This window comes from Haliotis rubra, unplaced genomic scaffold (genome assembly GCF_003918875.1).
Source record: "Haliotis rubra isolate DU_JTF1 unplaced genomic scaffold, ASM391887v1 Scf358, whole genome shotgun sequence".
In the NCBI taxonomy this organism is placed as follows: domain Eukaryota; kingdom Metazoa; phylum Mollusca; class Gastropoda; order Lepetellida; family Haliotidae; genus Haliotis; species Haliotis rubra.
In genome coordinates, this window is record NW_025767033.1 from 216,090 (window position 1) to 243,688 (window position 27,599).

General features: G+C 40.2%; 1 protein-coding gene across 1 annotated transcript; it reads left to right on the forward strand.

Moving 5' to 3' along the window:
* Positions 1 to 97: 97 nt before the first annotated feature.
* On the forward strand, positions 98 to 27,270 carry LOC124285292 (nuclear transcription factor Y subunit beta-like). Its single transcript, XM_046721490.1, has 9 exons — positions 98 to 236; positions 1,984 to 2,066; positions 2,937 to 3,010; positions 3,240 to 3,305; positions 4,186 to 4,253; positions 8,728 to 8,857; positions 9,871 to 9,949; positions 10,935 to 11,008; positions 23,698 to 27,270. Exons 2-9 carry the CDS (start codon positions 1,985 to 1,987, stop codon positions 23,710 to 23,712), a joined length of 588 nt encoding a protein of 195 aa, XP_046577446.1. The 5' UTR covers positions 98 to 236; position 1,984; the 3' UTR covers positions 23,713 to 27,270.
* Positions 27,271 to 27,599: the final 329 nt, after the last annotated feature.

Genomic DNA, 27,599 nt, shown 5'->3' on the forward strand with positions numbered 1-27,599 from the left:
ATTCATACTCTGCCATTTCTAGAACGTAACATATGTTACAGAAAGGATGAAACTGAGTGTAGTAGTATATTATGTATAAATATTATTATTGCCTTAATTGCTGCAATAAGTCTGCAGCAAACTAGTATCCTGTTAAATCATTGACTGCATTCTTCGCTGAGTGGCTAGGCCCTGCTGCAATCTCACTGGCTCGTGCGTTGACCAACCAATTTCTCAAGCTCGTCTCAATCACCCAGGTTTGTTGTTATTATCCTTTGGCCAATAGACTACACGTGCAACTCTTTCAAACCATATTCTATCTACATGGGAATCGTGATCACCCTAGTTCACTCTTTTAAACAGTTTCGGATATTTTCAGGTTTCTCCGCCATTTTCTTTTGTAAGATGACCTCGCCAAAGCCGACTACCGGCTCGATCTGACAAATTGTCGGAAATTTGACGTACTAGGTCGACATGTTGCCTGTAGAACGATGTGCTGATATTCACAGGTACACCGTGAATCCCGATACTGCAGGGGTACAAAATCCCAACCTTTCCGCATTCAAAATGTTACCAGATTTTTTTTCCAAGTTGAAGAGGATAGTTTCCTGGTTATTCATTCACCAATACAGAAACGCAACAATTCCAAGAATAGCATTAGACATGTGGTAACAGTTTACTATAACTAGTAGCCTAAGACCCACCTCTTGGTCATAGTATGATGAATCATTTATATTGAATGTCCACATCACACAAGCACCAGTGGTGATGTTTTTTCTTGGAACTGTTGTCTCACTGGAGGTATGATTGTCATCATTTCATCAACAGACACTTGAACACAGTCCTCACTTTTTCTATCTATGGTACATGTCCTTTATACCTTTGCCAACAACAATCCAAGCAGCCGGCAGTTACCTGCATGAACCAAACATGCTAACAAATAGTGCTCTACTATTCAGATGTTTATGTTCTGTTGATTATCTCCTGTTTTGCTTGGATAAGATACTCATGCTCATAATATTAAACATGTTTTAGAACAGTTATAGTTTGTCACCTACATGTTGATATGATTATTGTTATTCAATGCACAGGGGCTTGTAACGCTAAAAACTGCCATCAAGGTATATACTGTCACTGATAGGGTCTTAGTACTATAGGGTCGGTGGGGTAGTCTAGTGGTTAAAGCGTTGGCTCGTCACCCCGAAGACCCAGGTTTGAATCCCCACATGGGTACAATGAGTGAAGCCCATTTCTGGTGTCCCCCGCCGTGATATTGCTGGAATATTGATAAAAGCAGCGTAAAACCAAACTCAGTCAGTCAGTCTTAGTACTATATAAAAGGAAAGGGATGTAACGAGGTCACCACACCAGGTTCGTTTCAGGGCGAATTCAACAATACTCCTGTATTTACCCCATTTAAAGTATGCACACATTTCAAGCCAATAGATTTACCTACAAAATGAGACATACAGCACAAAAATCGAAGCAGTACTTTGGGAGCTAGTGTCTTCGGAAGCTCGAAAAATCGTGATTTCACGATTCCAAGCCAAAATCCCTGCTCAGAATTTGTAGCGGTAACTCACCCATTTTCTTGTTTATTTCACAGTATACACAAACGACATGCACCAAAACATGTTGAACTGTTAGCGTGTGAGTCGCCATTTTTTCGGAGACACTGCCCTTGTATCAATAGTAAACTTCAAAATTTTAATGGGCCATTTTTTTTTCTAATGTGCAAAATGATCCATGACCCATGCCTTTCCCAATCCCTGAAGGTTTAAGAAAAATGAGAATTTGGCCATGTGCTGTACCCCCTGTTGTTAAGAATATTCAGTTGTCAAGTTGAAAGCACATGTTAGTTTCCTTCATGGGGTGAATGTGTGAATGCCATTTACATTTTATTTGAAAGGGTTGTCAGTGGGACATTTTCATGATTTTAGCAACTTTTAGTAGGAAATTTCACAACTGCTTTTATTGAATATTATGTGGTTTGTCTGACTTCAGGATGGAGACAGCTGAAGGTTCCGGGGACAACAGTCTAAGTGAGTCGTTCCTGGCAGGCAGCAATCAGTATCAGGTGGAAGGAGGTAAGTACAAATACAGTATCGTGGCAAACTGGGTTAGAACACACCAGGAACACTTTGCAATACCTTGGATCATATGGAGTATAATGTATTGTGTATGTCCAAATAGTCCTGGGTGGGGGTGGGGGTTGTGGAGTAGCCTAGTGGATCACATGGAGTATAGTGTGTTGTGTATGTCCAAATACTCCTGGGTGGGGGTGGGGGCTGTGGTGTAGCCTAGTGGATCACATGGAGTATAGTGTGTTGTGTATGTCCAAATAGTCCTGGGTGGGGGCTGTGGAGTATAGTGTAGTGTGTTGTGTATGTCCAAAATAGTCGGGGGCTGTGGAGTAGCCTAGTGGTTCAGGTGTTTGTTCATCACGTCCATGACCTGGGTTCGATTTCTCACATAGATACAGAGTGTGAAGCCTGTTGCTGGTGTCACCAGTCGTGATATTGCTATAATATTTCCTAAAGTGGTGTAAAAACCTTACGCTCTCGGATTGTCTGGATCGGCAGTCATGTTTCCAGTCTCCTTTCGCCTAGTCAACTCTAGACGTTTACAGGCTGCCGTGGCATAGCTTGAACAATGATGTCAACAGTATTTTATGCCATCCACACTTACAGCAGTAACTTGGGGTAGTGGGGTAGCCTAATGATTAAAACGCTCGCTGTCATGCCGAAGACAGAGTTGCAATTCCCCACATGGATACAATGTATGAAGCCCATTTCTGGTGTCCCCTGCTGTGATATTGTTTGAATATTGCTAAAAGCTGCTTAAAAACATACTAACTCACTGCAGCCGTAGTTGGAAGTTGACACTAAAATTCAGTGTACTATAGTCTGTGGAGCTGTGGATCCGTAGCCCCCTGTACATAAGAGTATCTGTTGCAGGTGATGGTGATGAGGTGATAGCATCAGGGGAAGGGGACGAAGAAGCCAAGACAGATGAGCCACTCAGAGAACAGGTAGGTTGGGACTTGGATGATAACAATGTTATCCCATACTTCAGGTATAAATATTAACGACTTACGTCAGTGGTATCCTTGGACTAGTGAAACTCATTTCACGACAAGAAAGGATTAGTTGGTGACCTGATGAACCATTTTGTGTTTAACAAATTGAAAAAGAACATTTTGAAATTTTCGTGTTATTTTCACATCCTTGTATTGAATGATGGATGTTTTTTCTTTGCAGGATCGATTTTTACCCATTGCAAATGTTGCAAGAATTATGAAGAAATCAATACCAGCCAATGGAAAGGTAGTTTAACAGTTTGTCATTGCAGAATATTTCCCAAATCATTTTTCTAAAATAAGCTTCATGTTAATTACATGGCAGTTTCTCAAAATACTTCACTTGACTGAACCTTTTTAGGTGTGAATCCCACCTCCTAGAAAAGCAACTGTGTAATATGTAGTTGCCAGTCCACAGGGATAATCTGTCACTACCATGCTTGTTGTAAGAGGCGACTATTGGGATCAGGTGGTCAGACAAACGTCATCGTATCCCAATTCCGTAGATCAATGCTCATGCTGGTGATCACTGGATTGTCTGGTCCAGACTAGCATATTTACAGACCTCCACCAAATAGCTGGAATATTGCTGAGTGCGGCATAAAACTAAACTCACTCACTCACTGTCATTACCAAAACTGCATGCAAATGAACTGTGATCTTCACGTAATTTGAGTATTTATCCATTATTATTATTTAGGTATTCCTATTTCAGGTAAAAATAATTGAAGTATTTGTCCATTGTTATTATTATTTAGGTATTTCTATTTCTAGGTAAAAATTGGTTTAGTGCTAAAATGGTTTTATGTATTTTAATGTTGGTAATAATAATACAGCACAATATCTGTTGGAGTGGGTGTTGCCAGTGGATGCAGTACATCGGTTTGGGGGATCATAGATGAAACAAGAGTGTGGCACTGGTACTGGCAACCCAGCACACTGGCAAACCAATACTGTAGACTCGCCGACGTTAAATGTATCTCCCATGCTGATTTGTGTGAAGCTCATTTCTGGTGTCCCCCTCCGTGATATTGCTGGAATATTGCTAAAAGTGGCGTAAAACCAAACTCACTCACTCACTCCCATGCTGATTGGAATTAACTGAATGCCAACATTATCTCCTACAGATTGCAAAAGATGCCAAGGAGTGCGTTCAGGAGTGTGTATCAGAGTTCATCAGCTTCATCACCAGCGAGTATCCTTCAAGCTTCAACTATTGTCCTTCTTTATTATTGACAGAATGTTATCTCTCCATAAGAGTTTAGGATATCTCAATGGAAAATATTGTTTTTTACCTGTAAATGTTTCTGGTGATATGTCAATGATAGAAAGCCTTCACCCATTTATTTGGAGTAACGTCACAATGACACTATCAACCAGGGCCCGGTTGTTCAAAACTCGGTTATCTTTTAACCAGCTGTTAAGTACATTTAACTGATTGTTACCTAATAACAGAGGGTTATCTTGTTGTTCAAAACTCTGTTAACTTTTAACAGGCTGTTAACGTGACGTTAAGTTAACACACCTAAGGACCTCTGCTAACTTTTTAACAGTGTGGTTAACTCGCAAATGGCGTTCATGGCTAACGCTGCTTTCATGATGCCAGTTCAGCAAAGAAAGGATAGGGTGTATCGTGGACTGGACTTCGATGTTAGAAATTATTCTGACGAAGAGTTACATACGAAACTGTAACTATGCACATCATAGGAACTAAAATACATGTTGTACAAGTACATGATGCCTACGTTTCATTTTTTAACACTTGTGGAAAGGTTTATATATGATTTACTACACTAAATGTGTGAATTTCTTCTGTAAATATTATTCAAACAAACACTTTCAAAGAATATAACATGTACACCCTATACCCACGTATGATATGATATTGAACAAGGCTAAATGTAGATAATTAAATTAGTTTCATGAAAAAAATATCCGAACGATTACATTATGATACTGAAAGTGTAATTGGCGGGATATGGTGATTGTGTATACTCTTATTCTACCTACCTTCACCTCAGAGAAATTGCCAAATACACTCCCATTTTAAGAAAGAGAAGAAGCCAGTGTCGTTCTGCGTGATTTTGCGTCAGTCATGGCGTCACGCAGCACAGAAACTTGACAGTTTCGTGTAAACACATCACATTCCTGTATTGTATCTATTTTTAATTTCCTATTTCTTGCTACTATGCTCTTTCCATGCAAATGGGTGTCTGAAAATTTGAGAAAATGCTACACAGTGTAAAGTCTGAAATTGTCTTTGTTTACATTTCAAACAGGTGTTGTCTTTCGAGCACAGCATTTGTTTCCACCCCCAATATCTTTCGTTTCAGTTTATCTAGACGCTTGGTATTGGTGACAAAGACTAGTTGTAATTAGATTCTAATATGTATGAGGAATTCAGTAGGGCTGGGACGAGTAGGAAAAATGGAATCGAGTACCCGCGTATGTACGTGCCGAATCTGAATCGAAAGTACCGAAATGTAAGAAATACATTCGGTCAACTTTCTGAATATTCAATCACGATTTGACAGAGATTATTATAGAAAACTTGAACAGTTGGTAATAAGACATTAAAACCGACCTCAAGCTATTTAAGTTACGTCTGTTTAACCAATATAGAGAGTAACACCATTACTTACATTCCTCGTTATAACAACGAACGTTTCGTTCCTGCTGCTACTGTAACTTAACTACTCACTGCTCATGCACAGATAAATTACAGTCATTAAAACTATGCTCCATTAATCGGACAATACCAATGATGTAAAAAACCGTGAATTTCCGGGTTAGAATATTGATCTTCAGTAACCCATGCTTGTCGTAAGAGGCGACTAACGGGATCAGGTGGTAAGACTCGCTGACTTGGTTGACAAATGTCATCGGGTTCCCAATTCGCTTTTATCGATGCTCATGTTGTTGATCACTGGATTGTCTGGTCCAGACTCGATTATTTACAGACCGCCGTCATATAGCTGGAATATTGCTGAGTGCGGCGTAAAACTAAATTCACTCACTCACTCAATGTTGTAAATGTGTGTTACGTCAAAAATGAAAAAGACAAGCTATTGTCTGCCCTTGTCATTACAGAGCTCTCTCCCTTTCGGATACTCGATTCCTAGAAATAGGACTCGATTCCAGCTGTACCCGACCAGGATTCGAAAGTACCCTAGTACCCGTCCCCAGCCTTAGAATTCAGTGATTCATTTGTCGCTGAATATGAAATATAAGTGATGTAATTGGCATTTCAATACCGGCCTTCGCGAAGCGTGATTTTGTAAACACTATCCAATAGAGCTTAAAGTGCACTTGAAGCGTTAGTGTGAGTGTATTTATGAAAACATCTGAACACGTTTCCAGGTTTATCGGCAACGTTTCAGAATTATTAGTGATTTTATGAAAAACTGATATAATTGTTAATTAATATGCTTTTTTGAAAGTCTATACTCCAAGTAATTATCCGATTTTGTTTGGATATGTCCTTCTGGCATCCCTTCCCATAGATGGATTTTAATTATATTTTTACTAATCATTTCAGCAATAGGCCTAATTTCTTTTTCATTCTTCGAATGTTTTAATTGAAGCAAATCATCTTTTAAAAATGCTATATAAATTGACAAAAACCTAGTTAGCATAAACATTGCTCTCGCAACTGATGTGTAGGAAAATAAACAAAACATTATTATGTATCTATTTCTGTTGTGAGTGATATGCAGGCCTACTTCGTAGTCACTTTGATTAAATGTTATATTTGAATATCGAAACCTTTTTGTCACAGCGAACACAACACTATCTCTTGTCATATTACACGATAATATTTGGAATTTTTAACTTATTTTATAACAATATCTGAATGCTAATGTTATACACTGATAGGTTCATAGAAGGAATACAATGGCACAATAGTATTTCTCTGCCGAATCGTTGCAGCGTTCTATAATACCCTTATGAAATATAATACATGTACATGTTTTCCGACCGTAAAGTCATTAAAAAGAATTATGCATTTTCTGCAGTCACTTGTGAATTGAAATAAATGAAGGTTCATCTGATTAATGAGTATCGAGGAAATTATGTTCATCTATAAATTAGACGCAGCTTCATGTTTTTCAAGACATTTCCGGAATATGCGTCTGTGAAGGCGTTCAGATAATGACGATATTGCACAGTATTATTCATGAGATTCCTGTCAACAGTAAGGTCGGAAAATAGATCGATTTTATTCAGCAGTGTTGGCCCTGGGGCCTATAGTACAATTACAGTTTGATTACTTGCACATGGTGCTAGTAACATATTAAGTTTCTATTGGCATTGAATGCATGTTTCAGATAAAAGCTAATGGTATTAATTTCACAACATCTATATTGTTTGATGTTAAAAGATTTGGCAATGTGTGTTCATACAATACAATTTTTGACAGACTTGGCAAATAATTAATAAATGATATTGATATCATCTTCACGACTGGGCCATACAGTAATGACAATTTAAGGAGTGAAAAGTGATCAATAGGTCTTGTGGGAATTCAAAGATTCATTAAGACTGTAGCCGTCTAAGCGTAACTCTGTGTGTAATATTTATACATTTTCTATCCACAGACAACATGCTTCTAATATTAATATTTTGTTCATGGATTCATCATATTTTATCTATAGCTGTGCTATAGTTTTCATTAAAATATCTTTTCTGTTGTTGGAATTGAAGTAAGTCCCACACAGAGCTGGGATCATATGTCTTTGAAATATAAATTATGCAAACGGCTGGAACCTTGTGTTCTAATACAAAATGTTCGTAGCGCTACGACATTCGCATGCCTATGATAAACTATAGAGTTGGCCTCAACCATTGACTGGATAACATTCTTTGTCAGCAGAGAAATTTCGACTTCTCTTTTTCCTTGGGGTGCAGGCGACATTTTGCGTTTCCATTTTTGGTAAACCGGAAGTAAACAGAAAACAGAATTAAGGGATATGTGGAAGCTAACCAGTGACGATAACCACACTGTTAAACTTTGACGGCGATGTTAGCTAACGGCATGACTAACCATGTTTTGAACAACGCATATTTAACGGTCGGTTACCTAACGGCCATTTAAGGATTTAACCGGCCGTTAGGAGTTAACCGGCGGTTAAGATAACCGAGTATTGAACAACCGGGCCCAGGGCTCCAAGTCTGCCCCTTTATCCATTATGACAATCAGTGGTCACAGAGTAAGATCTGTTTATTTGCCCCTTAAAACCAGTATTGGCTGATGGGTATCTACTCCTACACAGAATTGCGCTGGTGATCTTGATTTCATTGACAGGTTTGTGACTCAGTTGTGCCGGAATGTCGTTGTAGGTTTCAGTCCCTGATTCACCATGTATAAAATCCTTGGTTTGACTGTTTCCATGCTCGTGGTTTTCACTAGTGCGGTATGGCTACTTGAAATGTTGGTGAAATCAGCATTTGGGCCATCTGTCTCTGTCTCACTAATTTTCTTAGTAGGTTTTGATCTTCTGGGGATGGGTTTTATTGCTCTACATCATGTGTTTCCTAGTCTTGAAGTGGGAATGTGGTTTATGAACACGTCTACTACAGTTGTTTGGGAAATGTGCAGTGTGCTGGTAGTCCTGCACAATAGCTAGTGTAGGTACTGGTACATGTGTGTTGACCTTAACCCTGCCCAGAGCAAGTGAGCGATGTCACCAAGAGAAGCGGAAGACCATCAACGGAGAAGACATATTGTTTGCCATGTCAACTCTAGGGTTTGACAACTATGTTGAACCTCTTAAGGCATATCTACAAAAATACAGAGAAGTAAGAGAAACTTGTCTTTCATAATATTTCATTGTCATATGCCAGTTCATTTCTGAGTGTGTAGTAATGTTGAGTTCCACTCAGGCTCTATGTACTTTTTTACACAACCCCTGCATTTGCCAATAGACCGGTCAAATCCTGAGTTTGGTGGTCATATTTAGTCACTTTATTGCACCTCGAGTCAACTCGTGAAGATCTGGGTTAGAATTGATCTTCAGTAACCCATGCTTGTCGTAAGAGGCGACTAAGAGGATTGGGTGGTCATGCTCGCTGACTTGGTTTACACATGTCATCGTATCTCAATTGCGTAGATTGATGTTCAGGCTGTTAATCGCTGGATTGTCTGGTCCAGACTCGATTATTTACAGATCGCCGCCATATAGCTGTAATATTGCTGAGTGTGGCATAAAACTAAACTAACTCTCTCACTCACTGACCTTGGGTCAAAATAAGCCTTGCATATCAGTGTTCACGAATAGCGTCAGACCTTCTGACAAATCCGGCAGATTCGCCAACGGTTCGATAGAAGTCTACAACCCGCCGGCCCCAGTGTCTGACTGTACATTTCGCAATGACTTTGACTGAAGTTGTTGTATGTGACATGTGACACGTGTTTGCTGTTTATAAATCTTATGTTTGTTAATAATTTCAATGCAAATCATAAATGTTAAATCTCAAATGTGTGTTTAAATTTATTCTATGGGTCCTGTGAATTTTCATCGGGTCAGACACATCTGAAACTTACAAGACCCAATGTCCTGTTACTTTGAAACACCATTTGAGAACACTGGCATATGGATTGACCCTCTTGAAAAACAACTTTTGTTACACTTGCTTTCGACCCACTTTTTTTCATGCATGAACACCTGAGATATTTTGACCTGGCAGCAGTGTTATGTGAAGCCAAGTTGCAGAGGTAATTTGATCATCTTAATCACGGCCAGGCTCTGTTGCACTCCTGCATGCATGAATTCACCCTCCTTTCTTAAAATCACTAATGTTCTCTGTTTCAGTCATCGAAGGGAGACAAAGTACTCACTGTGAATGCTGCTCAAGATGCTAGCATGGAAGAAATGGTTGGAGAAGAATTTAGTAAGCAACTCTCAGTTTAACTCAGCGACTGACTCTTTTGATTCAGCAGTAGTAACTGGCATTAGTGCTATAGTCCTTGAAGAGCTGCCAAGTAGATAGTTTATCATAAGAACATCGAGTCAGAAGAGTGTTAATTAGTGAGCACCTCAGGACCCGTCTGTGTCCTCTCTTAATGGACCACTGGTTCTACTTTCATTCAGACTTGTTTCGTTGCCTTGCTATAGCTGTAATCAGTGAAGACGGGCTAGAAGTGGTCTTCAGCAAAACCTGGTTGTCGTAAGCATGTCATTGTATCCCTATTGCATAGGGACCGCCTCCGTGGTGTAGTGGTTAGAGCGTCCACCCGGAGTGCGGAAGGTCGCGGGTTCGATCCCCGACCGCGTCATACCAAAAGACGTTAAAATATGGTACTTGTTGGTCCTTGCCTGGCGCTCGGCATTAATGGGTACAACAAGGACTGGTCGGCTCGGAGTCAGTATAATGTGTCTGAGTGGGGTATTCATGCTTCACTGCGGCATGGTATCTCAGTGGGCTAGCACTATAAAACCAGCTTAAGTCTGGGCTAGTACAAGCAGCCGCACATCCACATACACATGCATGCACGTCGTCATATGAGCAAAATATTCTCCAGCACGACGTAAAAACCAATTTCACCTCACCTCAATTTGTGGATCATCGCATCCAGATACAATTTTTATTGATAAAGTTGGGTTATTGCTGAGTGCAGTGTATGCAGAGGCGACAACTGTAGCACTGTTGGTTGGCCTAAGCAACATGCATATGAATGCAAAATTGGTTCAGTGTTATTGTTATGATATTTGCCAATGATGAATTGTTGCCAGGTTTTGACCTTTTAAGACCTCTTTTGGCCAAGTATCTTTGATCAGGTTACAAACTCTCATGTAGTGTACACTTCAGTACTGAGAAGAAACTTATCTGTTAACCCTTCCATACCAGTATATTCAATGGCTATTTCTATTTGCAGGTCAGTCTGTGACGAATATGCTGACTACAGACGGTGTACATTCAGGAGTCATTCTTGCTCAGTATCCCAACACAGTAAGTAAAAGGATGCTGCACCTCATGATTGTTGGGAGCACCTCCATGGTTTAGTGGAGTAGGTCACAAGTCACATCATGCTGAAAGATGTTAAAAGAATGTATTTTTCCTTATGCTGACTCATGTTAATTATGCTTGTCTCCTTCCTCTTGCGAATGACAGTGAAACACTTGAAATCCCTTGAAGTTCCCTTTAAAAAAGCGGACGTAAAATCACTCACCCAGAGTAGCGTCCCTTTCTCCCTTTGGCGCCCTTTTGGTCCCCTGACCGACCATGCCTTGTCACTCTCTCCTTCTTCGCCCTTGAGGACGGTTGTTAGAGCACCTGGGTCCTTATACGGCACATATGCTTTTATATTTTCGGACCTTACATCAAAATTATTGCTGTATACGGTTTTTAGGATTATTTTCTACATTACGGTTTGAAATTTGATTTAAATTTTCCGTTGTTTGACTTGTGTTTTCATTGTGTTTACATTTGATGAAAACCTGTATTCGTTGTAGGTACCGAGTGTCTGCGGCTGACCCTCATTTATTATGTGCTAATTGCACTATTTCATGTTCTTTCAGCTCTCGCTGTAAGTTTTGTGTAAATTTAACCTCTGTTGAATTTACTAATTACCTTTTTTCCATCCATAGACGTGCTAAGGACTGGGTACGTAGGTATTCACAAGTCATGTCTAAATCGAGTGATTGCGCTGATAACCGTGCGTTAACCACTGCTGCAGACAGTTCTGAACAGTTGCGTTGATGGGTCCCTTTTCGTCGATGACTTCAATATTTCATGTCGTGGTAAGAACATGCATGCAATAGAAAGGCAGCTACAACTCTGCCTTAACAAAATCCAAAAATGGGCCAATGAAAATGGTTTTAAGTTTTCAAAATCCAAAACGAATTGTATTCACTTTTGTCGTAAATACAAACCACACAAGGATCCAGACCTAACTTTAGATGGTACTCCCATCAAAGTAATAGAAGAGGCCAAATTCCTTGGACTCATATTCGACCGCCACCTGACATTCTTACCACACATAAAATATGTGAAAACAAAGTGCCTGAAGGCTTTAGACTTGCTAAAAGTAGTTTCAAATACAGAGTGGGGAGGGGATCAGACCACCCTCCTTCACCTGTACAGATCATTAGTCCGCAGTAAACTGGATTATGGCTCCATTGTCTCTGGTGGAGCCTGCAAAAGCAATTTAGAAAAATTAGACTCTATCCACCACCAAGGACTAAGGCTCTGCCTGGGAGCTTTTAGGACATCTCCGGTGAACAGTCTATATCGGAGGCCAATGAACCTTCCCTTGAACAACGCGCATTAAACTCTCACTGCAGTATATCACTAAATTACGTTCAAATGAGTCCAATCCAGCATACAATTGTGTTTTCAACCCGCTCTATGAAAACTTATTTCCTAAACTGCCAAGCCTGGTTCCACCACTTGGAATAAGGATCAAACCACACATATCTGCAGCTAAAATTGATCTCAACATCATTGCGCCTTACCGACTTCTGTCCTCACCACCATGGCAAATGGTGAAACCACAGGTCGATCTTACCCTCACTAAACTCAAAAAGTCTGAAACAAATCCTTGGTGTTCCAACAGGAATACAACCAGTTACGTTCAAGTATAACACTCACAGATCCATCTTCACAGGCGGATCCAAGGGCGATAGCCAAGTTGCCAGCGCTACAGTCATTGGAGCCAAGACTGTCTCCTCTAGGATCCCGACAACAGTTCCATTTTCACCGCTGAAGCCAAAGCTATCTTCTCAGCTCTGACCTACATTCAACAGCAAAATCAGTCCAAAAACTTCATCGTATTTACAGATTCATTATCCTGCCTTCAAGCACTTCTAAACGTGACTTCAAGTCACCCAATCATCCTGGACATATTAGAACTGTACAACGACCTTTCTACTAGCCAATATGACATCATCCTCTGCTGGTTGCGGGTCGCGTCGGCATAGCAGGTAACACTAAGGCGATGCTGCAGCAAAAGCAGCTCTTGAAAAGCCCTATCTCCACTGCTAATCCCGTACAGTGATTTCAAACCCACTATCAAAAGCTATACTGGGACTTGATGCAAAAAAGGTGGGACACCCAAGTAGAAAGAAACAAACTCCATGAATTGAAGCCAACAGTCGGTTATACCTGCTTGGGTTGCCAGTCAAGACGTGATGAAGTAATTTTACGACGATGTCGTATTGGCCATAGTCGGTTTACACATGACTATCTGCTAAAAACAGATGGGGATGGACCCCCCATATGTCTCTCCTGTGATGAGGCTCTCACCGTCAAGCATATTCTGCTTGACTGTGTGGATTTTACATCTGCAAGGGACTCGCATTATCACGCAACCAATCTGAAAGATCTGTTCTCCAGCGTTAGCGCTCATCTGATACTAAACTACCTGAGGGAAGTCGATCTATATCATAAAATGTAACTGTGTAATGTCAATAACGAATGTATCTGCTTTTCAATCTAGTGCTATGACATTCTCTGTTCTAAAATGACAACGTAATGAATGTATGTCTTTGAAACGAAACCACTTTGTACTTACAATGTATATTAATGCAGACTTGTTCTCGTCACTATATGGCTGGAATAATGCCGATGTGACGTAAAGCCCAACTCAACTCAACTCAGACTGCAACTAGACTTCACCATCAGGCTGCTCACTCAACTAGGATCGCTAGTAATTCTCCTCAAGTCGGAACTGGAGCCGAAACAAGATCTGCAATTTCTAGGAATTCGACTTATCACACCAGTGAATCGCATAGTTGTTCCAGAGGATCGTTGGGTCAAGATACAACAGATGATATCTCAAGCAATGCTCTCTCTGTTGACACTACGTGCTTGGCAAAGCATGCTCGGTCTACTCACGTCAGCTCAAGACATGACTTGCAGAGGGAGATTACAGTTGATCTGTTAATACTACCAGACAGCCTGAAACCATATCTCCTTTGGTGGACTCGGAAGTCGAATGTTTGCGGAGGAACCTTTTTGACAGAGCCGGTTTGCAACACTCATCTCTACGTGGATGCCTCCCTACAAGGATGGGGTGCGCACTTCAACAACGAAGTGGCAGCAGGGAAGTGGTCGAGTCAGGATCAGAAGTCACACATCAATATGTTGGAGATGAAAGCAGTAATCAACGCTTTGCAACATTGGTCCAGCGTACTAAAGAACGCACGACTCATGGTACACCCGGACAACTCCACAGTGGCGTTTTACATCAACAAACAAGGGTCAACAAGATCAACAAGTCTGCTACAACTCAGCTTTCTCCTGTTCAGCAAAGTCGATGACCTGAACATCTACATGAAGGCATGCAACAAAGTTCAACAAACAGCTACCAACATTCGTCTCACCGATTCCAGATCCTCGGGCATGGGCCTGAGGCTCTAAGCATCTCATGGGAAGGACTAAATGCTTACGCGTTTCCACCTCCTGCACTGCTACCACAAGTACTACAGAAAATCAAGCAGACGTTGCAACCTATTTTGGTCACGCCCTATTGGCCAGCGAGGGTATGGTTTCCCGTCCTAATACAAGAACTCGGAAGTCCAACCCAGAAACTACCAGAGTGGTCGAACCTACTCGTCCATCCACACACCAAGCAAGCTCATGGGAACCCGACACTGTTCCAGCTACACGCATGGAGCGTATTAAAGCTTTCCTGAAGACGAGAGGGTACTCCGCCAGAGCAGCTAAAGCAGTTACACTAGCTCTACGCAGATAAATTAGCAACTTGTACGACGACAAGTGGCAGAAATTTGAACTGTATGCAAAGAGGAAAGGCAACACATCCTCAAGTGGCGGAATACTAATGTCCACATCTTCGACAGACGAGACACTTGAGAGGTTCAACACTCTCAACTTACTTGGCTGCCCTCAGTACAGTTATCACCATGAAAACAGGTATCAAGCTGACCAAAGTACCAGAGATTCTGGCACTACTATGCTCGTTCAAGTTGGAAGACCAACAAAAGAAATTTAAGGCTCCTGCCTGGGATCTCAACATAGTTCTACAAGATCTCACCAGTGATGCCTACGAGCCTCTAGAACGGACATCCTTTGAGCTACTAACTCAGAAAACGCTGTTCCTGATAGCCCTAGGTACAGCTGCACGGATGTCAGAAATACATGCTCTGGACTTTGAATGAACATGATTTGAAACAAGACATCGTACATCTTGGACTGAGATGGGATTTTATCGCCAAGAACCAACTACCCGGTCAGCCTGACAGACAGTTCCACATCCCAGCACTGTCTACAGTCCTTGGGCCACAAGATACGAGGATCTATCCTTATGCCCAGTCAGAGCACTTAAAGTCTACCTACAGAGAACTAAAACAAAGGAGACGAAAATTCAAGCACCTATTCATCCCCTTATCCATTGGGACGCCCACGGAAGTCTCACGGACAACGATATCGATCTGGATGAGAGCCGTTATACTAAGGGCCTATAAAGCAGAAGGACTTGAGCCTCCACGAGCCTCCAACCAACACGAAGTCAGAGCCCTGGCGTCAACACTTGCTCTGCATGGAAACTGCTAGATTACAACTATAATGGAGGGCTGCTTTTGGAGATCGAACACGGTGTTTGCCAACCACTACCTCAGAGACATTGCCACCCGAAGATGTCTCAGGCATTCACCAGTTTGGGCCACTTGTTGTAGTACAACAACTAACGGTTCAACAAAGGCGCTGAGTAAATCTCAGCCCTTTTATCACGTGACTTGTGAAAACCAACGCTCTGGAGAGCAATGGCTATAAGTCCATGCACACATTTAGGACAGACTAGCATGAGTGATAGATCCTGTACTTGTATAGGACATACTCGTACATGAAGAAGGGTCGCATCTCCACTTGATGCGTGCATCAAGAGATGGAGTTGTAATAGATGACTAATGGAATATTAGTATATCTAAATCCACACGAAAATGTCAGGAGAAGTTTCGAAAGAAATCTGACAAGTCATCAGAGAGAAGTTGAAAGAACAGAATCTTCAACAGTGCCGTCATATGTTCCCATGGGGGGGTAATACAGGACGTAAATCTACAACCAGTGAATCCAGAACGTGGCCTGACCCACCACCGTTTCCGACGGATTCTGCAAGCATAATTAGCATGAGTCAGGATAAGGAAAAATATGTAATTTTCTGACAAAAATTTATATTATATACTTAACCCGCCTCATGAGGTTAGCCCTCCCAACCTCCCCTCTTATGGCAGTCTGGATTTCCCTGTAAATCCGGGTGTCGGGCATTCATACGGAGAGAGTGACAAGGCATGGTCGGTCAAAAGGGCGCCAAAGGGAGGAAAGGGACTCTACTCTGGGTGAGTGATTTTACGTCCGCTTTTTAAAGGGAACTTCAAGGGATTTCAAGTGTTCCACTATCATTCGCAAGAGGAAGGAGACAAGCATAATTAGCATGAGTCAGGATAAGTATAAAATATCAAATTTTTCCTTATCCTGACTCATGCTCTTTTTGCTTGTCTTCTTCTTCTTGCGAACATAGTGGAACACTTGTATCTCCCTAATTGAAGCTCCCTTCAATTTAAAATCACTAATTAGTATTCACCACGAGTTACCTCCCCTTTCCACAAGCTGGCGAGGCAGGCCCTCTACCCATGTGCCTCACTCTCTCCTTCTTAAGCCCAGTGAGCTGGGCGTGAGGCGCCTGTGTCTCCGACACACTATATCCTTTGATTATATTTAGTTAGTTACCTCGTATAGACATCTATAGAGGTTTAGCTAGTATCCTTCAACGATTATATATTGATATTTAGTCGTTTTTCTACAGTTTATTCACGGGGCCCGTGTTTGTTTCAGTGGATTACGTTGATGAAAATTCTGTACTATTGCAGATTACGTTTTTATGCTGCTGCTGATCCACCTTTAATATGATATGCGGTAGCCATGTTTATTATATTCACATTGCAGTTCGCGGTACTAATTTATCCAATTCTACCTCTTTATTAATATTTACTTTGCGTTTGCGCTGGCAGATAGGTCGGCGTATGCAGAGTCTAGTATGACTGATACACGAGAACCCCTAAGCCAGTCTACTGCTGTTGGCCGACTCCCCTCCCGTGTGGTGTTCGCTAGAGTGGTGGAGAGGTGTGGGGCGTAGTCCGCCATCTCCAAGAAGCATTCTGCTTCCCCAGACATCCCATCGTCGCAGCAGAAGACTAGAGGGTTTTCTACTACATCTCAACAACGAGACCGTTCCCATGAAGTTTGGGCCTGTATGATGATCAGCCGGTCATCATACGGATGTACATCAAAGATTGACCGATGTCGGCACAGATCAGCATGCAGCCTGATGTACCAAGCGCGCAGATATCGATGATGGTCCCTGAGGGTCCCATCATTACCAACACTCAGCGCGGGCGTCGCACACAGGGCAGCGTCGACCTCTGAGGGAAAATCAGCGAAGTCTACTAGGACTTTCTCAGCGAGATTGTTCCAGCCGATGACCTGGACCTCTCGATGATCAGCTGATCATCATCCCGGCGTCGCATACAAGAAAGCGACCGGGGACAGCTACAACGACATCAGCAGAGATCACCATGCAGCCTGATGCCTCTACACTGATGTCGGACGATTTTCGGTGGACCCCTCCATTAACACCGCCAGATAAAGCACCGGCGACCTGGAAATTAGCAGACCATCCCAGAAGACATGATCGCGACAAATTATGAACATCATGGAGGACCAATATCTGCGGTAGCAGGAGTCGAGCACCAGCGAAGGCTCCAAGCGTGAACAACACCCCAGAGGCACCCCGTCAGCGTAGCAGCCAGGGCGATGTCACCTTCGGCGAAGGAAGTCCGCGGACCACCTTGGCGAAGGACCTAGATGTACAGCCTTCGCGAAGGCCTTAGCGAAGCGGAAAGGACCTAGATGTACAGCCTTGCGAAGCGGAAAGAACCTAGATGTACAGCCTTCGCGAAGGACTTAGCGAAGGCAGGATAAATCATCACCTTATCGCGGTTTCATCCTAGATGTGGACTCGGACCATCAGACATCCGCGGAAGCCTTCGCGAAGGTCATATCGTCGTTCCCCGGACCCGGACGCAGAGGAAGCTTCAGCGAAGGCATCGCGAAGAGACACCTGAATCCAGATCATCATCATCTAGAAGGACATCGAGGGACTATACAAGAGCTTCGCGAAACTATCAACGTTCCCCTCACAAGTCTCGAGAAGATCAACCCATAGACAAGTTGATCATCGATATCAAGTATAAGAACTACAATCGTATATTGGTTCTGTTGAATCCATGGCGAGGCGTATGTTGGCTGGCCTAAATAGATCTAGAGCGATCAATTAGACACTTATCACCAGACTTAGTAACCGCGACTTCTGAATATGATAAGATGATCCATGCGCGGCCATACTTAGGCAAAGCTTAGCCGATCCACATCCTGTTAAACACAGAGGCTGTTCCGCGAAACAAGCTCATATATATATTTATATATATATATATATATATACTAATCGGGGCTTTGACTCGACACCTTAGCGATGGTCGCGAAGGCTAAGTAACTCAAGTCTACTTCACCCAGAAGATCTAGAAGGGATGCCGAGAACCCAGCGAAGTCTCCGGCGTTCACCGAGGAAGTCTCCTCCAAGGTTTCCATATACTAGCCACTTTCGTCATATATAGCTACTTTCGTCAGTCCGTTCAAGGCGTCGCATAAGTTGATTATCAACTGTATGCCAGATGCCGTCTATAAGCCTCTGCGAAGATAATTGCTCAGGCTATTTACAACACAGAACGTCGCTGTATTATTAGTCAGCGACATTTCATAGATCTTCACAGAAATCAACTATTCCGTATAAATTGCTAATATACAATCCCGGACGACGATACGATTATCTACATGCGTGACCATTACGCATATCTGCGAACAATTCAATATCGAAATTGAACAGCAGCCTTGTTACAGCGAGTATAACTCTTAATGCGTCAAAGTTTCTGAGAAGAAATATGTACAACAAGTTCAGCGTTAATTCTACAATTATGACGATACATTCATGTATACAGTCTACAAGCTCACAACTTGCAAGTTGTTTATACCCTTATATATAAGGAAGTCGAATTATATTCAAAACTGAAATTACTTTCCGACAACCAGGAAAATAACCTACCCAGCATAAAATTACAGGCGAGATATTTGGCGCCGGAGGTTCAGCGGTTACCATTAACCCTCGAAACACGTGGTCACTTTCGGATAACCGGGGAAGCTACGGTGAAGACCGGCGTTTATGCTAATATCAACGGCGACAAAGAATTTTCAAGTTCAAGGTGGGTTTTCCGCTACACGGTGACATCACAGCGGGTATTATACAGAATCAAAATGCCTTGTTCTGATTGGACCCATGAGGGACAACGACCTACACAGAGGTCGATCTCTATTCACAGTTCAAGACTTACGTCACAAGTGACAACTATATATCAGTGAGCGAGCAAGCCTCATTACAGTCCAGTTAACCTGAACATTCATGATTAGACTGCCTTTCTTCAAGATAGAGACCTCCCCTGTCAAGTTAAGGCGAGGGATCGGCAGTCAGGCGATTTTACATAAAGTTCAACGAGGACAGACACACCTGGTTGTGCACCTACATCGTCAAGGACTTACTTGCGAATTACCTAGACGAAGATACAAGTGGATCTAAATCCACAGCGTTTCAGACTACAGCTGAATTTCATCAAGCGACTAACACAACTAGATGGTTAGTAAACCTACTAAACTTCTGTTTGGAGAATAAGCGGAAATTTCCGCCCAACCTGGGGATATGAATATAGTGCTCCAACACCTCACAAGTGAGGTTTATGAACACGCCTGGATGACATACTTGGACCCCATGATACGATGATTCTATCAAGATGGCCAGCAAGAGCACTGTAATTTTATCTCCACCAAACCAAACAGGAGTAAAAAATGCAACAGATTATTTCCTCTATCATCAACTTACGCAGAGAGAAGTCTCATGTACTATATCTCCATTTGGATCAGAACTGTCATACTACGTGCATATGCGGATGGACCTATTCCGACCCTCCATGAGCTTAATACTCATGATATTATAAGCGCTAACTTCTACAATTGTTCCACACAAATGTGATTGAAATATTGGAGGGTTTATTTCTGGAGATCCGATATGGTGGTTGCAAACCATTATCTGAGAGATATCACCACGAGGGCGTCTCAGGTATACACCAATTCGATCCCATGGTCCTCGCACAACAGCTGACAGTTCCTCGGAGAAGATAAGTCAATCTAACAGATTTTTACTTATCTTATAACAATACTAAATAGCTTCATGCTATATATAATTTACTTAAGTTCCGTTTATCATCACAGTACTATGATTATTACATCATACAATATATAAGTTAACAACTCTACAGAGTTTGTTATTATATATATTTACCTTAAGTTATTCATATCTTAAGAGTAATATTATGGTTACATGATAAATGCATCAGCTAACAAACTCTACAGAGTTTTGGCTATTTATACATAGCTTAAGTTAATTAAGCTAACAAACTCTGAGGAGTTTTACTATTATATAGGTAACTTAAGCTAATTATACCTTAAGCATAGTACTATACTCATATTATTAAAATATATTGGCTAACAAACTCTAAGGAGTTTTGCTATTATATAGGTAGCAAGCTTATTCATATCTTAAGCTTAGTACTATGTTTATATCATATAAGTAGATTAGCTAACAAACTCTAAAGAGTTTTTGCTATTTGGCTTAAGTATCATCATATTTCTAAGCAATATGGTTATATTATAACATGTATTAGCTAACAAACTCTACAGAGTTTTAGCTATTATATATGTAACTTAAGCTTATTCATATCTTAAAGCAGTACTATGTTTATATCATATAGGTATATTAGCTATCAAAACTCTAAAGAGGGTTTTGCTATTATATATTTCGCTTAAGTTTCATCATATTTTAAGCTTTATAGTTACATTATAACATGTATTAGCTAACAAACTCTGAGGAGTTCTTGCTATTATATATGTAGCTTAAGTTTTCCTTCATAAGCTCAATACTAGGTTTATATCATAGCTAACAAACTCTAAAGGGTTGTTTTTAAGCTATTATACAATTAGCTTAAGTTTTCATCATATCTTAAGCAGTATGGTTACATTATAAAGGTATTAGCTAACAAAACTCGACGGAGTTTTGTTATTATATATATATAGCTTAAGTTTCATCATAACTTAAGCTCAGTACTATAAGCTTAGTACTATGGTTACACTATAAACATATTAGCTAATAAACTCTACAGAGTTTTTTGGCTATTATATATGTAGCTTAAGTTAATTATATCTTAAGCACACTACTATACTCATATTGTAAAAATATATTAGCTAACAAAACCCTACAGAGTTTTGCTATATATATGTAGCTTAAGTTAATTATATCTTAAGCTCAGTACTATACTAATATTATAAATATATATTAGCTAACAAACTCTACAGAGTTTGGCTATTATATATGTAGCTTAAGTTAATTATAGCTTAAGCACAGTACTATACTCATATTATAAAAATATATTAGCTAACAAACTCTACAGAGTTTGGCTATTATATATGTAGCTTAAGTTAATTATAGCTTAAGCACAGTACTATGCTCATATTATAAAATATATTAGCTAACAAACTCTACAGAGTTTTGCTATTATATATGTAGCTAAAGCTTATTCATATCTTAAGCTCAGCATTATATCTATATCATATAAGTATATTAACTAACAAACTCTAAAGAGTTTGCTATTATATAATTAGCTTAAGTTTAATCATATCTTAAGCTTAGTACTATGTTATATCTTAAAGTATTTTAGCTAACAAACTCTAAGGAGTTTATACTAGCATATTAACAAGCTTAAGTCTATTAGTCTTAAGCATTGTATTAATGTTATATATACTTTATCATAATAAGTACATGGTAATAACCTTTTATATGGCAGCTGATAAGTTAGCAGCAGGAATTCATCAATTCAGTGCCTTTATGAAGTTCCCATAGGGTTATTACAATCATCACAGTTCAAATCACTAATTATTAAAAATCCAAAGTATTAGATATTCCCACCTCCGTTCCGTAGGATGCTACAAGCAAAAAGAGCATGAGTCAGGATAAGGAAAAATATGTAATTTTTGGAGTAAAATTGATATTTTATACTTATCCTGACTCATGAGGTCAGCCCTCCCATCCTCCCCAAATAACACTTTGGATTTCCCTGTAAATTCAAATGTTGGGCTCAGTATATGACTGACTGACTGAGTTTGGTTTTACGCCGCTTTTAGCAATATTCCAGCAATATCACGGCGGGGGACACCAGAAATGGGCTTAACACATTGTGCCCATGTGGGGAATCGAACCCGGGCCTTCGACGTGACGAGCCAACGCTTTAACCACTAGGCTACCCCACCGCCCTCAGTATATGAGGAGAGAGTGAGGCACATGGGTAGAGGTGGCGCCCTCGTTCACGCGCTTGTGGAAAGGAGGTAACTCGTGGTGAATACTAATTAGTGATTTTAAATTGAAGGGAGCTTCAATTAGGGAGATACAAGTGTTCCACTATGTTCGCAAGAAGAAGAAGACAAGCAAAAAGAGCATGAGTCAGGATAAGTATAAAATATCAATTTTACTCCAAAAATTACATTTTTAGTCAGAAAATTACATACTTGTTACAGCAAAAAAAAAAAAAACCCTGGATATATTCCAACTTTTCTCATATTAAATACCCTTGATTTTCATTTGCTTATTTATATTACTACCAGACTCAGTCTAACAGACCAATTAGTATGCACGTTATAAACCATACTGGGTTGGTTTGGTGATATCAACAGTGAACAATCTCATTGATTACAATAAACTTTGCGAGAAATTCAACATTGAAAAACTGACTGACACGCAAAAGAAAGGCCCAAAAATGGTTTGATTGAATGGATGTCTTCATGTCTAATAGACCTGGAGATGGTAGGTCCTCGTTTACCCATTCCTGTTTCCCTTATCTCAACATTTAGTTGGACATCTAATGTCACACAGGCCAATCAGATGTAGAAACACAGAAATGTATCCAGGGGTTGTAGGTTTACTGACATGTCAGCTCAGGCGATATTGAGTGTGTTAGTCTAGTTTTACGCTGCACTCGGCAATATTCAAGCTATGTGGCGGCGTTCTGGACCAGACAATCCAGCGATCAACAGCATGAGCATCGACCTACACAAATGGGATACAATGACATGTGTCAACCAAGTCAGCGAGTCTGACCACCCTATCTTGTTAGGCGTCTCTTACGACAAGCATGGGTTGCTGAAGACAAATTTAAACCCCCGATCTTCACGGGTGTATGAAGATTAAACAGTAATATAAAAGAATTGATCAGTCTCCCTTTGAAAATAAGCAGGCTGTAGACTTACACCACTTTGGTGAAAACCTTACTTGTATTAACCAGTTTAATTATCAACATAAATATAAGTAACATTCATAATTATTTGATTTATCCTGAAAACTGAGCGAGTTAGTTTTACGTCACACTCAGCAATATTCCAGCTATATGGCGACGATCTGTAAATAATCGAGTCTGGACCAGACAGTCCTAGAAACCGAATTATGATTGTTAATATTGACCTGTATTTTCCAGATGAACTTTTCCTAGAAGAATCAATCTGCCATCAATCTAGTGGTTCACCTGAGACAAACAGCCTCATAGCCAGCAACGTGAAATCAGTCATCAGTGTTGTGGGTGGACATCCTGGCACATGCACCTAGACCTGCTCTGATAACATAGTCAACATAGTCAACATTGGACTGTGTCCTGTAACCCCAAACACACTGCCTCATTGGTCATCTGGTGAACGAGATCACGGAATTGTGATCCAATTTTTTAACATGGTCACCTTGGCAGCCATATGGACGCCATACGATAGAGGACAGTTATCTCTGTTCTGAAGTCTGACAGACAACCATGTCAACAAGATGAACAGATACAGACCCAATTTGGGAAAGAAGAGCTATTTGTAGTACAGTCATATTTTTAATCACAGACATAAATGTTTGCACAAGGTGGTCTTCTTATATCATAATTACATTCATGTCTGTATTAGCGTGTTACTTTGCCACAATCTCAACACACTGTCCATGTAGAGTTTTGTCATATTTGAATAATGAATTGATATTTCATTACATGACATTCTGTAGATATGGTGGTGAAAGTGATGGAATATGGGGCACCAATGCTTGGCTTTACAAATATCTTGGTCTTCTCTACAACCCAACTCTTGTCTGATGTAATACAGTGTCATTTATAAGGGTACACTCTTGTGACGTGTTACATGATAAGTCAATGTCAGAATACCGGTAGGTCCCTGGTACCACATGCTTGTCACCAGACTTAGCTAAAGAGGCTGTTATCAGTGGCTAAACCATGTGGCATCATACCAGGTTGACATACCATTCGTTTCCAGCCACTGGTTGGTCTGGTCCGTACTTAATTATGTAGAGTGGCAGTATTTAGATGGAACATCAGGTCTGTGGACATAAACCATCACTCAACCGGTGTTCATTGAAGCAGATGTATAAACAAATATACAGATTAAGGATATTTGCAGTTTGCTTTGCCAGAGTCTTACAAGATTAAAACGGTAACTTAGCCTTATGTTCAGCAATAGATAGTTTGGGATCTAGCTTTCGATGTCAAACAATTGTAGGAATTATTTGTGCTTCGATTCATGTTCCCAAACTGAAGATTTCTGCACATTTCTATTCAGTGTTTAGGTACACGTGTTGTAATTGAATATATGCATAAGGGGTTTAAGTAGGATGAAATTGGCAATATCATGATAGCACCGACAATGATCGAACCTGGATATTACCAAAACTATTCTCAATTTGTACCAGCTATACACCAGACCTGGGATTTTATCCGTGATTGTCTTGAAAATGTCCAACGTTTTATTTTGTTTGTATAATCGTACCATTTTTATTGACTGTATAATACGTCAAACTAAATCCCCTTTATCACTATATATATTATGTCACCCTAGTTTGCCGGAGAAATGATTTCGTTTGGTGCTGCTGTACATCAGTTTTCAACTTGTAAGGTAGACATCATGTAGTGTTTAGATTACCCAGTGTTCCCTTACGTAAGAATGACAGTTTTCTCCGATTTCATGTTTTCTACTGTTTCTTTTAAAATTATTTTTAGTGTAGACAGAAGTTTTTACAACAGTTCTCTCCATACTGCCCAAAACATCATTTTTATTAAAAAGGCAGTTTTAGAAAATCTGAAGAATCATGAATAGCTTTCAGAGTTCCAAAAGATTAAATCCTTTAGAATGATGTCTGTAGGTGGGGAAAAAGAGACTTGTCAGATCGTTCTTTTCTTTGAAAGCCTGAATTGACTTGTGCTATATGGGTAAATTTGATTATTGTTTGGGTGAAAATAGAGGAAGCACTCAGTAATGTCTCAAACATTTATACAAACTCATCGGTCATTGCATTATATTTGTGTCATTACATTTTATTTGTGTGCTTTTTCAGTGCTGGTATACTTAGTGTTAATAGTGGAGTATTTTTCATATGTTCCCAGCAATAATTGGGTACTGTTAGTATATGAACATGCTTCAAACAAACATCTACATGATCATAATTTTTCCTAGTGTCCACGCCATTTGAACAAACTTGCATCTGAAGTGGTCTTCCTGTTGATAAACTCATCCTTCAGCTTGACATTTGTGTCTGAAACAGTTGTTTTCACAAATATATTTATCATGTACATATAGATATGCCATTACATATTTTGTGTTCACATAATTGTCTCATTTTGTCACCTTTTCTAAGAGTTATAAAGCTAGTGTTAGCAGTTTGATTGGTTGTAAACATACCCACTGCAATGAGACGGAATGCTACATTTCTCAACAGACCATCGTTTCAGTAGCCATAATGGACATTTCAGAAATGTGAATATTATCATTGTCATTATCACTTTTATCTCATAGACAAAGTATCAGTATTTTAACTTGTGTGTTTCCAGTGGCAGACTAGTTGTGTAACCTCCCCCCATATCTTGCCATGACCTGGCTCTCCTGGGTTGACTGCAGCCCTTGCAGAATCTCATCCAGGAAATACTTCAAGTTGTAGCAATATTGTATGTGGTTTTATGCATTCTGTGTGAGGTTTGTATTTTGAGGAGGGGAGGGTTTATGAGGAAGTAGATTGTCCTGTGTTAGGTTTTCTACCACTTTGCAGTAACAACCCCAAGAGGACATTTCCCCCACCCCATCCTCCCCCTCAAATATTATGCGGCATAGTGTGAGACAATCTCACTTAAAGTTAACTCATCCTGACAATTGCCATCTTGACTGTAGAAGAGACACCACATTGTCCTGTGTTCAAGATTCTGATGATCTCTTGTCTTCCAAACCATGACGGTTGGGGATCCATCAAGGCTTTTGAGAAATTCTTAGCATAATTTTACAAATTGAAATCAGTATGGGATCTCACAAATCTTAGCATTAGTGAGAAAAGTCTGTCTCCATATAGGGCAGGCCCTCAAAACACTCTTTGTTTTCGATTGTAGAAGTTACCGACAGTGTACATATACGTCCCTGCTGTGGAGAATTATCTAGACTACTGTATGTGTAATTCCACAAAACAGGAATACTTTTATGAACGACTTCAAGATCTAACATGAAATTAAAGACTTTATAAGGTCATATGTGGAGCCTTGAAGGGTCAGATGACCACAGGCTTCAAAACACTTGCTTCTTCCTACATCGGCATCAGGTAGAAAAGAATTGAGTTTCAGGCAGATTTTTATAATCATCCACTCATCTGTGGGTCTGATTTCAATAACAGTTTGCCAAATTGCTTAGGAAGCTTTTCACTAATTATCAGGTTAAAAAATTGGTTATTTTTCCAGTTATGTATCTAAATGAATAAATAGTGCCTTTGTTTTCCTTCTCTAAAAATCTGTATTGTTTGTAAGTATAGTGAAGTATTGTGATTGCTGACAGTCACTGCCACTTTAATAATGAAAATAAATCCTAATAAACTTTGACTCTGAGCTTGGTGACAGTCTGGTCATATTTATGGATTAATCTGACATATGTCTTGTAAAACATATCTTTTGTTTGGATGTTATCTCATAAACCAAAGTCTTCTGACACATGTCAGATAAAAATAAATCATTGTAAATAAAATTTACATCCTTATAGTTTTATGTGCTGTGTGTATTCTACAGGTCTATCATTTTCAGTTCGTTTGAGTCTTGTTTAATACCACTTGGAGTGAGTGAGTGAGTTTAGTTTTATGCCGCACTCAGCAATATTCCAGCTATATAGTGGCGGTCTGAAAATAATCGAGTCTGGACCAGACAATCCAGTGATCAACAGCATGAGCATCGATCTGCGCAATTGGGAACCGATGACATGTGTCAACCAAGTCAGTGAGCTTGACCACCGGATCCCATTAGTCGCCTCTTACGACAAGCATGGGTTACTGAAGATCAATATTCTAACCCGGATCTTCAAGAGTATAATGCCA